Below are 14,730 nucleotides of genomic sequence, written 5' to 3'. Positions count from 1 at the left end.
TTAAAAAATAGTGAGGTGTTCTTATGTGAAACCCATGACCTTGAAATAACTTTAAAAAATTTCTTTCTTTTTAGTCTAAGGGGAAGCATTTAAAAGTTACTGTTTTAACTTTTCTGGCATTAGCAAACAGAAATGTCCTTTTTATTGAGCCCTTTCATTCCCTCTCCAAAGCTTTTTGAATTGCAATTTTAATTAAGGGTGACATTTTTTTGGTTTCACAGAATTGATTGTTCAGGAACAGGTCTTATTTTATTGAAGTATATTGTATGTGATAATGATAAGTATATAAGTCAATCCAACTCATGTTTTAGTTTATGAGATATAGTATCTCTTCCCTTAAATCATACAAAAGGGTGCTGTATTTGAAAAATTTAATATTTAAAGTGTAATTATTTTAATCTACCTTGTTTCTTTAAGAGTACTTTTTAATACAATCACGGATGATCATTTGAGTCTTGAGTTGTCTTAAGTGCTAATTTCATAAAATGTTTATCCAGCATATTTGTTAAAACCATGTATTCTTTCTAATCATAATCCAGGTGGCAATCGAAAGTAATGAAAATGACTTTAATAACTCACCTTATGAGTCATGGTTAAAATTAGTTTTTAGACAATAGTTTTTATGTTGCTTACAAAGTGATCCTCAAGAATGGATGATATTGCAGAAAAACGGCACATGTTATAAGTTAGAAGCCAGAGGAACACTTTACGGAAACCAAAACTGGGGTTATTAGATCCTTAATAGGGAGAAAAAGATTAAGCTAACAGACAAGAGCCTTAAACATTGCCCTAGAGTCTAAAGAAAGGGATATTGGGTTGTAAGGTATTTTTTTCCTAATCATAAAAGAATTTCAGATTCACAGAGAAATAAAGAATAGTATAGCAAGCAACCAAATGATCACCACTTAAATGTAACTGTTGTTAATATACTCTTATATTTTCTTCCTCTTTTTTTCAAAGAGATTTTAAACTAACGCCATGACATTTTATTCCTATATAAAACAATTTCCATCTGTAAAAGATTAAAACTTACAAATACACATTTTACAGTGATGGGATGATCTGAGAGATACAGAAGGGCTTTGTTTTGTAGACTGGATGTGCCAAGCTGTGAAGTCTAGCGAAAGAGCTTGGAATGATGAAGGGGATTTTATAAAATTGTGTGGAGGACTTAGAGGAGGAAGAACACTGGTGCTGCTGCTGCTGCTAAGTAGCCTCAGTCGTGTCCGACTCTGTGCGACCCCATAGACGGCAGCCCACCAGGCTCCTGGGATTCTCCAGGCAAGAACACTGGAGTGGGTTGCCATTTCCTTCTCTAGTGCATGAAAGTGAAAAGTGAAAGTGAAGTTGCTCAGTCGTGTTCCACTCTTTGCGACCCCATGGACTGCAGCCTACCAGGCTCTTTCATGGACTGCAGCCTTCCAGGCTCCTCTGTCCTTGGGATTTTCCAGGCAAGAGCACTGGAGTGGATTGCCATTGCCTTCTCCGGGAAGAACACTGAGCTGAGGGTAAATATATGGAAGAGAGCCAGAGAGAGATAGTTAATGGAGAATTTTGGTTAAATTTTGCTATTTGGTGTGTGATTTAACCATTTTCTCTATCTCTCCATAATGTCTTAGTTTAAATTTCCATTTCTCCTTTGTGCTTTAGAAATTGGATCTTTTTTGACCCTGACCTTAAAGGTGGGTGGGAGTGAAAACCGAGGCTGGCCAAATGTGTTCATTGGAGCTGCACCGTTAATGTCAGAGGGATCTAGGAACACATACTTTGAAGAGTTTTAGCCAATCAGTAACAAAATGTCCTATTAGAGTTATTTATTTATTTTACAAATACATTTTTTTATTGGAGTATAATTGCTTTACAATGTTGTGTTAGTTTTTGCTATACAACAGCATGAGTCAGCTATATGTATACATCCCCCCTCACTTAAGATATATATAATTACATATATATCCCTTCCTCTTAAGCCTCCCTCCCACCCCCCATCCCACCCATCTAGATCATCGCAGAGCATTGAGCCGAGCTTCTGTGCTATATAACAGCTTCCCATTAGCTATCTATTGGTAGTGTATATACGTCAATACTAATCTATCCATTTGTCCCACCCTCCCCACCCCTTGTCCACAGATCTGTTCTTTACATCTACATCTGTTTTCCCTCCCTGCACATTGGTTCATCAGCACCAATTTTCTAGATTCCATATATCTGCGTTAATGTACAATGCTTGTTTCTTTCAGGGTTATTTAATTACCCCTCTTTGTTTCTTGCATTGAAATAATATAGTCTGTCTTAATTTATGCAATGTCTTCTTGTGTGTAGGTCTCGGATGTGGTTTATTATACACTGCAACGGTGACCATCACGTGCCAGTATTTTGACAGCCGTCGTGGCCTTGCCCTTGGCCTGATTTCAACAGGTACATTTTCAATATAAGTGCAGCACTGCCACTCTTCAGCCTTGTAATCAAAGCTAAAAGTTACCAAGCACAGATAGGTTTACCCAACCACCCCCCAGCTACCACTCAGAAACACAACTTTTTTTTTTTTACTCTAATCCTTAGGAAATTATTTTCCACTGTAAATATGGGTGTAGCTTTCAAAACACCCTAAAGATACATATATAAAAAAAGCTGGGGCATTAGATGTCCAGTATAACATAGGAAAAGAAAACTTATGGGTCCAATAATTTGAGAATCACATCCTGGTGATAGCTTTCCTAAAAGAAGCGAGAGCACTTAAGTAAAGCACCTGAACCCTGAGAAAGACAGGAGAAATGAAAGGAAAATGGAGATCCTTCAGTCCACTGTCAAGAAGACCAATGCTGATACCTCTCTGACTCCATTTACTGTGGAACTTAGTTTTTCTAAAGCACTGATTTGTGAATACATTCAGCTAGTCTATGTGCATATCCAAATGACAGACTGTTTATCCTTATTATTCCTTAAATAATCAGGACCATCACTGGGCAGGGGGCAGAGTGTAAGTATAAAACCCTCTGGACTTTAAGTCTCTGATATTTTTAAGTGTTTTCTTTTTCAGATGTATTTTTTTTCTAAGCTATTTAGAGAACTTATCAAAATTTCTGCGGCCAATATTTTATGAGTTTGTTTAGGAGATAAAGTGTCCGGGCTTACTGAAACTTGTACGTTTGCATTGCTACTTGCTAATGGGTGGCTATTCCTGAGAGGTCAGACTTTCCGATAAGCTGAATTACTTCGGTAGTGTGTCTGGCAACAGGATCCAAACTAATGTTTTGTTCCTGAAGCCAATGCAGCAAAGTGACTCTAGATCAGATTAAATTAAGCTGGATATTTACCCGAGGTGATTTAAGAAAGCTTTACCAGATAAGAAATGTGATCATGGCCCAGGAGGAGAGAGGACCAGGGTCTGAGGGCATGGTTAATGTAGAACTGAGAGAAGAAAGAGAAAAAACAAAAGGATGGAGAATCCAGAGCAGTTCAATAGCAGTTTAAAGAACTGACAGCATCTTCCACAAGTGTGGGAAGGACTGTGAGACAGGCATGGCACCTTAAAGGACAATAGGTCTTACCTACACTGTATTTTTTTTGGCCATGCATCATGCGGGATCTTACCTGCCTAGGGGTCAAACCTGTGCCCCCCAGAATTGGGAGTTTGGACTCTTAACCACTGGACCACCAGGGAAGTCCCATCTATACTGTATTTTTTTTTTAAGGCACTGTAATGTGACAAACCCAGACCCTGAAGCCAAATCACCTGGTTTTGAATTCTCTGTCACTCAGTAGCTGCATGGTGACAGACAAGTTACCTAAGTGTTCTGTGCAATTAAGTGTTAAGCCTCATTTTTCTGAACTATAAAATGAGGATAATAGCAGTTCCCATCTATTGGACTCCACCCTGTACAGTCTGTATTTGCCCAGCTTCATGACTAAAGAAAGAACCCAGTGACATGTGAGTAGGTATAAGTGAAGCAGGCACTGGTAAAGCAGAGGATGTTCAGAGAGCAGGAGAATAGCCACTTTGAGTGACCTGAGCGTACACCATCCCACTGGGGTATTGGGAATACTAGAGGAACATGTGCATAAGGCACACGGCAAGGGCCGTAAAAGTGTTAGCTGTTAAAACTATCACCTAGGTTTCCCTGAACATCCAGATTTATCTGGGATGAAGGTGTTAGAAATCGTATGCTGAGAGAGTTGCTCTTGCTTTCCACTCAGTCTAAAGAGGAAACCATCAGGGCTGGACCTTGGCACACTGGACCAAAATGGACTGACTGTGGACAATCCAGATTTGGGAGAATTAGGGAGTTTTCAGTTGCAACACATAGAAAGCCAGGTGAGGCAGAAATCAGGGAGCAGTATGAATCCACTGTCTTAGTCTGTTCGGGCTACTCTGAAGTATCTTAGACTGAGTGGCTTATAAACAACAGAAATGTATGTCTCAGAGTTCTGAGACTGGCAGTCTGAGATCAGAGTGTCAAGGTTAGCAGGGTTGGGTTCTGGTGAGAGCCTTCTCCTAGGTTGCAGACTGTTATCTTCTTCCTTTGTCCTCATATTACAGAACAGAAGAGGAAGCTCTCTGGGGTTCTCTTTAGTAAGTGCATTCATTCCATTCATGGGGCTCCACACTTTGACCTAATCACCTCCCAAAGCCCATACCTACTAATTCCATCATGTTGGGGGTTAAGATTCCAACTTACAAATTTTGGAGAGACCCAAACATTCAGTCTATGGTATCTACCATCAGTGAAAGAGGTGACAAGAAAAATAAAACACAGTAGAAATTTTTAAAAATTGAAAAAGAACCCAAAATCAAAATAACTGAATTAATGTGACTTAGTTTAAATATTGTGACCTAGATGAAATAAAGAAGCATGGGCATAAAATGGAAATTTTGGGAATAGTCTTACTCCTTGGTGAACAGGGATTGATAAACTAATGCCCATGGACCCAGTCTGATCTACTAAGTGTTTTTTGGACAGCTCATGCATAAAGAATGGTTTTTACATTTTTGATTGGTTGAAAAAAATCAAAAGAATATTTCATGACACATGAAAATTATGTAAAATTAAAATTTCCGTGTCTATAAATAAAGCTTTATTGAAACACAGTCATACTCATTCCTTCATGATTCTTCTCTGGCTGCTTTCATGTTTCAAGGGCAGAGTTGAGTATTTGTGACAGAGCTTGGACGGCCCACTGTGGGTTAATTATTTCCTTTCTAGCCCTTTTATAGAAAAAGTCTATTGACCCCTGGTCTTGAAGAAGAGTTCATCAAGATGTATGTGTATATCTTACCATTTCAGTTTCCCTGAACATCAAATTCATATTTTCCCTCTTTGTGATCATGTATACCATAGACATGCATGGAAGCATAATTAGTGCTTTATTTCACTTTTTCCTTTACATTGATCATTTTTAAATTGGGATTTTCTTTTTAAAGATTAAAAATTATAGTTTTACAGTTTACACAGTTCCACAAGAGAGCTCTAATTACTCTTCATTGCCCTGAAAGAATTTCTGCATTTTGTTTTTCGGCTGTGCCACGTGGCTTGTGAGATCTTAGTTCCCCGACCAAAGATTGAACCCAGCCCCTTGGCAGTGAGAGCATGGTGTCCTAACCACTGGACCACCAGACTATTCCCTGCTGTATCTTCCTAAGCCATGACTACATTCTCATGGGATGTAGGCTGAAAACACTAACATCCAAAGTGGAATTTTATTTTGCTGCCCTGTCATACACTTAGCATATCATAGGTTTTTGATAAACCACCTATTGAAGTGATTTGATATGCTTCCCTTAATATTTAATAATGTTGATAGATAAACTTAGTTGGTGAACAATGGGGAATTCTTTACTTTCTCCAGATCGAAATATTTAACTTTCAAAACACCAAGAATATTTTAAAGTAATTATATGACACTTTGTTAGAACTTCTACAAAGCAATGGTGTTAGAGAAAATATGAATTAATAGTAAATGAATGCTAATGCACTATGGAAGTGCATGAAATATAGTCCTCTTTTCAGTTCTTTCCATTTGTTTTCTGAAGTGATTTTAACCTTTGAAGTATGTGCCACTTTTAAAAAGATAAGGAAGAATTCAACTTGTATACTTTTATTACTTAATAGTCAGCACAGGGATATTTCCTAAGTAGCCACAAAAAATACTGTATTAACTGTCATTACACTAATGTGAACTATTGACTAATGTTTGTAAGCAAAGTTTTTTTCTTTGGGGATAAAGGAGTTAATTTTAAATATGTTAGGAAGGGACAACTGTGGTACCAATTTTTTTTTTTAATAATTCTAAGAGTCATTTGGTTATTTGTAATTTTTACAATAAGCTTGGCAACCTGTGGGGATTATGATGTAATTTGGTATAGACCATTTAAAAAGTATGATTAACCTCTTTAGACTAATTTTTTAAAAAATTACAGATCACTTTCTTTCCTATTTTTTTTTGAGTTGACATTTCTCAATGATATTTAAATTTTAAAATACTCAATTAACAACTTGAAATCAGAACCACATAAGAAAACTTCAAATTAATTCAGCTGATGTAATTTGCTATTCCAGTGTGGGTCATGTGATCTACTTAAAAAATAGTGTATTTACAGTGTTGCACAAATGTGCAAGCAGACATACTTTGTAATTTTAATATCCTATCGAAGTTCACTTTACTTTCTCATAGTTTATTAATATCAATCATTCATTCTGATGATTAGCAATGGATTTGAGCTTCCCTTGTGTCTCAGATAGTAAAGAATTAGTCTGCAATGCAGGAGACCCAGGTTCGATCCCTGGATTGGGAAGATCCCCTGAGGAAGGAAATGGCAACCCAGTCCAGTATTCTTTCCTGAAGAATGCCATAGACAAAGGAACCTGGCAGACTACAGTCCATGGGGTTGCAAAGAGTTGGGCATGACTGAGAGACTAACACACTTGAGTTAGCAAACCACTATAAATATCCTACAACTAAAATATTAATATATTCTTCATCTCAAAAAATAAAATATGAAAACTTTTCTTTTCCAAAAGGAATACATATAAACCATGGAGCCTGTAAGTACTAAAAATGTAGTTGCGTAAGGTATTTGTTAAGAACATAGGTTCCTGGGGTCAGACTGAGTGCAAATCCTACTTATGCCACTTGTAGCTTTCTGATCTGTGGCAAAGTTCTCAACCTTTTTAGCCCTAGGTCACTTCAAGTGTACACTGGGAATAATAATAGGACGTACTCAATAGGAGGGGCTTCCCAGGTGGTGCTGGAGGTGAAGAACCCACCTGACAGTGCAGGAGACACCGGAGATGAGGGTTTGATCCCTGGGTGGGAAGATCCCCTGGAGCAGGAAATGATAACCCACTCCAGTATTCTTGTCTGAAAACTTCATGGACAGAAGAGCCTGGCAGACTACAGTTTATAGTCACAGAGAGTCAGACGTGACTGAGCAAACATAAGCACTCACATGCACACAATAGGATTATTGTAAGGAAACATTATTGTGCCATGTAAGGTATTTAACACAGCGTCTGAACTGCAAATGCTAGTTTTAAAAATAGATCTGTCAGTGTTACTATTGTTGAGGTCGTCATCGTCATCATCTTTAGTTTTCTTGTTGTGATTTTAATATGAAGGCAACTCATATGACCCAGCAATCCCACTTCTGGGCATACACACCGAGGAAACCAGATCTGAAAGAGACACGTGCACCCCAATGTTCATCGCAGCACTGTTTATAATAGCCAGGACATGGAAGCAACCTAGGTGCCCATCAGCAGATGAATGGATGAGGAAGCTGTGGTACATATACACCATGGAATATTACTCAGCCATTAAAAAGAATTCATTTGAATCAGTTCTAATGAGATGGATGAAACTGGAGCCCATTATACAGAGCGAAGTAAGCCAGAAAGATAAAGACCATTACAGTATACTAATGCATATATATGGAATTTAGAAAGATGGTAACGATAACCCTATATGCAAAACAGAAAAAGAGACTCAGATGTATAGAACAGACTTGTGGACTCTGTGGGAGAAGGCGAGGGTGGGATGTTTCGAGAGAACAGCATCGAAACATGTATATTATCTAGGGTGAAACAGATCACCAGCCCAGGTTGGATGCATGAGACAAGTGCTCGGGCCTGGTGCACTGGGAAGACCCAGAGGGATCAGGTGGAGAGGGAGGTGGGAGGGGGGACTGGGATGGGGAATGTAAATGTATGGCTAATTCATTTCAATGTATGACAAAAACCACTAGAATGTTGTAAAGTAATTAGCCTCCAACTAATAAAAATAAATGGAAAAAAAACATGAAGGCACACTCACGAATGCCAGTGTGAAAAAGAAATTGAACTGTAGTACTAACAACGCTTGTTCTGAGAGTCCCAATGATAAGAGGTTAAGATTAAACAGTTCCCATTTCCTTTTTAGGTTCAAGTGTTGGACTTTTTATATATGCTGCTTTGCAGAGACTTTTGATTGAGTTCTATGGACTGGATGGATGCCTGCTGATTGTGGGTGCTTTAGCTTTAAATATATTAGCCTGTGGCAGTCTGATGAGACCCCTCCAGTCCTCTGACTTCCCTTTACCTGAGAAAACAGCTCTGGAAAATGTACCAGATAGGTACTTGATTTACAAAGAAAAAGAAAAGGACCTCGAAGAAAACATAAACATGCTTGAAAAGAGCTACAGTGGGGAAGAAACATGCAAGGGCACCTTAGCCAATGGTGACTGGAAATCAGAGAGTCTGCTTCATAAAAACCCAACAACAACGACACACACACAAGAGACTGAAACGTACAAGAGGAAAGTTGCAGAACCGAAATATTTTTGCAAACAGCTTGCCAAGAGGAAATGGCAGTTATATAAAAACTATTGTGGGGAAACTGTGGCTCTTTTTAAAAACAAAGTATTTTCAGCACTCTTCATCGCCATCTTTCTCTTTGACATCGGAGGGTTTCCACCTTCGTTACTTATGGAAGATGTGGCAAGAAGTTCAAATGTGAAAGAAGAAGAGTTTATTATGCCTCTTATTTCTATTATTGGCATTATGACAGCAGTTGGTAAACTCATTTTAGGGATACTGGCTGACTTCAAGTGGATTAATACCTTATATCTTTATGTAGCTACCTTAATAATCATGAGCCTGGCCTTGTGTGCAATTCCATTTGCCAAAAGTTATGTTACGTTGGCACTACTTTCTGGAATCCTAGGATTTCTTACTGGTAATTGGTCCATCTTTCCTTATGTGACCACAAAGACAGTGGGAATTGAAAAACTAGCCCATGCCTATGGGATATTAATGTTCTTTGCTGGACTTGGAAATAGCCTTGGACCACCAATTGTTGGTAAGATATTTATCTTAAAGTAAGCCCATTTTACTGTTCTTTGTAATGTCTCTGAATTCAGGAATTGCTTTTGTAATAATAGCACAGATTTATAGAAAATAAATCTGCTTGGAATGCCTCTTGATCATGATTTATTCAGAATCACTTTGCTATAGTTGGAAAAGCCAATACACTTGCTCAGGAATTTATGTTTATTCTTCATTTGGGAGAAACCCAAAATGCCTGCTTAGTCTTGTCCAACTATTTGAGAAATTCTCCTCTAACTCCCATTAGGCCACTTTGGGAGTAGAACTGGGTAATGTATATCCTAATCTGAACTGTATATAAATGTTTTAGTTAACTTTTTTATTAGGGTATAGTTGATTTACAATGTTGTGTTAGTTTCTGCTATATAGTGAAGTGAGTCAGTTATACATATATTTACTTCTTTTTAGATTCCTTTCCCATGTAAGTCACTACAGAGTATAGAATAAAGTTCCATGTGCTATTAAGTAGGTTCTTATTAGGTTAATGAGGTTCTTAATAGGTTCTTATTAGTTATCAATTCTATATATATAGTAGTGTGTATACATCAGTCCCATGAACTGTGTTATATAAATTGATGAGATTAGAGTATTCCTATACATACTATGTCTATCAAACTCACTTTTTTCTTGCTCTCTTTTCAGGTTGGTTTTATGACTGGACCCAGACCTATGACATTGCATTTTATTTTAGTGGCCTCTGTGTCCTGCTGGGAGGTTTTATTCTGCTGCTGGCAGCCTTGCCTTCCTGGGATACATGCAAAAAGCAACTCCCCAAGCCAGCTCCAACAACCTTTTTATACAAAGTTGCCTCTAATTCCTCTAATGTTTAGGAGAATATTGGAAGGCACTAAAGACTGTTTTCACACAGTGAAATTTCACTGTGCCTGATCTGAATGACTTTTTTTTTTACACATCCTTTATGTACTGTATATGTAGACTCGATCCCCTATGTTTTCTCTCCCCCCTCCCCCCCTTTCCCCAAAAGTTGGACTACTCTGTTTTACTATTATTCATGAGTTGTGGATATTGTGAACATTTTGGCCAGCCTCAGAAGACTTTCTCTGAAAGAAACATCATTTCTCTGCAGACTCCAATAGTTCCTCTGCAGGGCAGCCAGAGGAGACTCTGCTATTTTAAAACTGATGCAAGCAGCGTGATGAGTTATGTGTGAAGGCCGCCAGGGACTAAAACACTTTCTTCTCTCTGTTAGACTCTCTAGTACATAAAAGACTTCGAGCCAGTCAGGAAATGAAAATGGTCCCTAAAACAGCGTTAAGAATTGCCGTGGCACAAACTGGTCATTTTTTAAAAACATGATTTTTAAATTCCCATCCCCCGTTTTCATGATTTTGTTTACCTTGATAAAGCACCCGCATGTTTGGTGCCCATTGAGGACACATCCTTTCAATTCCTAAGGTGTTTGCTGAGATCCAGGCAGTCTCCAAACAAAGGGGTAGTTACTGTAGCCTTTCTTCCTGGTTGGTCGCTGGAACCTCGCTCACTTTTGTCAGCAGCCGTTCAGTCATGTTTCCCAAGAAGTGCTGACTTTACCTGTTTCCAAACTGGAAATGCATATTTAAAGCATTCCGTTCTGGCAAATGGGAAACATCCATTTGCTTCAGGCACAGTGGGGGTGAATTGCCAGTCTTTGCATATCTTCTCAGTGAAGCATTTATTTGCAACTATCAGATTTTACTGCTATCCAATTTTAATTCAAGGGCAGAACTAAAAAGTGTGTGGGTGGTATGTGTGTGCATGCATGTGAGCATTCTGCTCTGTGTCTGTGTGCTCTATGGAAAGGGAAAGGGGCAATAAGAAATTGATACCCTCACCCAACTTTATTCAATCATAAGAAAAATATTCTAGGAAGAAAATAAACATTTAATAAATTGACTTTTTTTCTAAAGAAATGTTTTTTTAAACTTTGCTATGCATCAGAGTCTTCTATAGATCCTTTTTAAAATGTAGTTGTCTGAGTACCACTGGTAGAGATTTTAATTATGTAGGTCTAGGCTGTGGGCTAAGCATCTATATTTTTAATGAACTCTTCAAGTGGTTCTGAGAGCACAGCCTGAATTGAGAATGACTTTTATAAGACTGGCAATAGAGAAACATTTTTTTTCTCTTAAAAAATAAAACCAGCCAACCATTGAGGTGAGGGTTTTTTAATAAACAGCCAAGTTTGATTCTTTAAATAAGAAGCACTCTGCCCATTGTGCCAAAATTGTCTTTTCATTTCTTTTGAAATAGGTAAGGTTATTTTATACGTCTATGTTGCCTTTCTTCGAAGGCACCTGAAGCACTTTATAAGCTTGAATCCCCACAAAACCTCAGTGAGGTCGGTAAATAGTGCTTTTCTAGGCAGGAAACCTGGAGATGTGGGGAACTTCATACCTGAGTGAATCCTACTCAGTAACCCAATCATGGGGCTCCAAAGTGCCTTGGACTTCTGCTCCATATTCTGACTTCTGAAAAGTTTTCTGTACCTCATTCTTTAGTCACTGTCAGGGTAGTAAGTAAAATAAGCAACATTCAAAAAAAAATTAACTGAAATGTTTTTGTGATAAAAATTCTTTTTTGCCAATATCATGTTCAGGAAATCCTATAACCTTTTTTTATTGTTTTAAACTTTTATGCCATCCCCACATTCATTAATGTTGATACTTGTCCAAATGCATCTTCACCGTGTCTACTAATATCATTCAATGTGTGCATTATCCATTGTCTTGGGAATAAATTTTATTACAATAAAATTTTTTTTGTTTGTTTTTTTATCAGTGTGGTTGCTTTTTATATTCTTAGCTGCCATACCCCCAGCACTGAATTACAGTCACACTTTACTTGAATGTAAAAATATGAATTCTCTGATTTCACTTTGGATCCAGAATCTGGTGAGTTAGACATTAGCATATTCAAAGTCATTTCATGGCTAATTGATGAGGAAAAAGTTGAAACTGGCAGATTTTATTTTCGGGAGCTCCAAAATCACTGTGGACAGTGACTGCAGCCATGAGATTAAAAGATGCTTGCTCCTTGGAAGAAAAGCTATGACAAACCTAGACAGTGTATTAAAAAGCAGAGAGGTCACTTTGCCAAAAGTGGTCCGTATAGTCAAAACATGATTTTTCCAGTAGTCATGTACAGATGTGAGAGTTGGACCATAAAGAAGGGTGAGTGCTGAAGAATTGATGCTTTTGAACTGTGGTTCTGGAGAAGACTCTTGAGAGTCCCTTGGACTGCAAGGAGATCAAACCAGTCAATCCTAAAGGACATCAATCCTGAATATTCATTGGAAGGACTGATGCTGAAGCTGAAGCTTCAATACTTTGGCCACCTGATGGGAACAGCTGATTCATTGGAAAAGATCCTCATGCTGGGGAAGATTGAGGGCAGGAGGAGAAGGGGATACAGGGGACGAGATGGTTGGATGGCATCACTGACTCAGTGGATGTGAGTTTGAGCAAACTCCAGGAGTAGTAAAGGACAAGGAAGCCTGGCATGCTGCAGTCCATGGGGTCGCAAAGAGTTGGACATGACTTAGCAACTGAACAACAAAATTATTTTGACCATTAGTTTCCAAAAAAGCTAAAATGTCATTCCTACAGAATCCTTTTGAGGAAAGGGGGATGGACTCCCCTTTGGAATTCTTAATATTGATCTTGCTAATCATTAATGGAATTCTTGGTATGTTCCAAGCACATTATGTTATTCATCCCTCATAATAGCCCTGTGAAATGGGGATTCTGACCCTCTTTGTATGGTATAAAACATAACTGTCATGGTACAAATGATGTACAGAAGTCATTTCCAAAAGCAAAATGAGAAATATTTCTAGCAAGCCCTTTGATTTCTAACATGGTTAGGAAATAGGGCCTAGCTGGAAGATTGCTGCAAAGCCAGTCCTGTAGTGAATAGATGAATCATGTTTATGAAGATAATTATTCATGACTTGCCTATTTCCCGAGTATTTAAAAATACCATTTAATAAAATTTTATTGATTAGAATATGATCTTTCTTTTCTGACTCAGAAGATATTTCCTGACATTCCAAGTGCCTAGGGTTGATTTTGGGAAATGTATGAAATAAGAAAGTTTGTTAGGGACCCTCTTCCCTGACTTTAACAGCTCCTCATTCTCCTTTCTGCTTCCTGCCTCTCTCCCTCTCTCTCATGAGCCTCCTAGGAGCCAGTTGGTGATCTAATTTTCTCTAGGGTGACTATGTCTTCAGAGAAGTTTCAGGCACCAATGTTTAAAGGCCTCAAGAGGAACAAGCCCAAGAATCAGGAGTTCCTGCTCTGGGAGGTCATGACCGAGCAGGATGGCAGTTTTCTTGTGCTGGCTGAAAAGTCCTGTGACCTGAGATAGCCTCAACTTCTAGCAATCATCATAGGATTATCTCAACCCAGGATGTTACGGGAAATGAAGAACTTTGTTTTGAATAAAAGAATGGCTCCTTTTTTCTTTGGCTTGGACAGAGTATTATATTGAACACGTAAAATACACAATTTACATGAACAGTGCTGTACAATTTCTCTTTTGTTAGTAACAATCTTGGGACCTTTTGTGCTACCGTCAGTTGTGTCTGAAGAATGTCAGTTAGTAAGATGCCTCTTTGAGTAAGGAGTTTAACCACAATCAGTTAAAGATCCAAGATCTATGAATAATACATGGATAATACTTGGAAAGCTGGTGTACATACTTATTAAGGTTGTGATTCCAATTCCTGTGGCTGGGTGATTGTGAGCAAATTATTTAACCTCTGAAAGCCTGTCTCCTCATTTGTCATACACATCATAGGTCTATGGTGGAAATTAAATAAAATAACCTATATGTATAACTGCCCTATGTTCATAAATACTAGCTATTATTATTTTTGTTATAGTCCTTACTCTTGTGTGGCTTCTAAGTACTGGGGCAAGTATCAAGTATTCCCAGGCATAGGAGTGGGGTAAATGTTTGTATTGAAGGGTCTTATTTAGGAGAATAAGCCTTCTGTTATCTACAACTTGTACAACTGTCACAGTTCTTGCCCTCCCCCAAGCATGTTCATCTCAAAATCTTTCATCCTTAGGGATTCATGACTCAGCACATTTTCCTGAAATTGCCATTCAGAAGCTTTGACACAAAACAGAACAAAACACACGCTGTTCTTGCACAAATCACATAGAATCCACTTTGTAAACTGAGTTACTATGGGAATTTGAACTTTTGTTTTTTTCCTTAAGAACCCATCACCCAAGCTGCTTGGAAGGCGGGACTGAAATTGGGCAGAAAGCAAAAGACTCCCGTTTGTTTATTGAGCACTAATTGGCTTCAGCTCAGGGCCTTTACCTCACTGCCTGCCCAGTAGGCCTTTGAGATTTACCCTTGAGGG

At 38.3% G+C, this 14,730-nt stretch overlaps 1 protein-coding gene across 3 annotated transcripts in view; it reads left to right on the top strand.

The window, feature by feature from the left end:
* The window catches only part of SLC16A9 (solute carrier family 16 member 9), a 75,586-nt gene extending 63,462 nt beyond the window's left edge, over positions 1–12,124 (top strand). For all 3 annotated transcript variants that reach the window (XM_020897114.2, XM_020897113.2, XM_070470687.1), the window contains 3 exons: positions 2,320–2,415; positions 8,413–9,330; positions 9,999–12,124. In XM_020897114.2, the coding sequence (XP_020752773.2) occupies positions 2,320–2,415; positions 8,413–9,330; positions 9,999–10,186 (1,202 nt within the window). In that variant the 3' untranslated portion in view covers positions 10,187–12,124. The remainder of the gene's footprint in view (positions 1–2,319; positions 2,416–8,412; positions 9,331–9,998) is intronic.
* Positions 12,125–14,730: the final 2,606 nt, after the last annotated feature.

Source organism: Odocoileus virginianus, chromosome 7, assembly GCF_023699985.2.
Source record: "Odocoileus virginianus isolate 20LAN1187 ecotype Illinois chromosome 7, Ovbor_1.2, whole genome shotgun sequence".
In the NCBI taxonomy this organism is placed as follows: domain Eukaryota; kingdom Metazoa; phylum Chordata; class Mammalia; order Artiodactyla; family Cervidae; genus Odocoileus; species Odocoileus virginianus.
The sequence above is the reverse complement of the archived record's forward strand: the minus strand, read 5'-3'. Positions and strand labels throughout refer to the sequence as shown.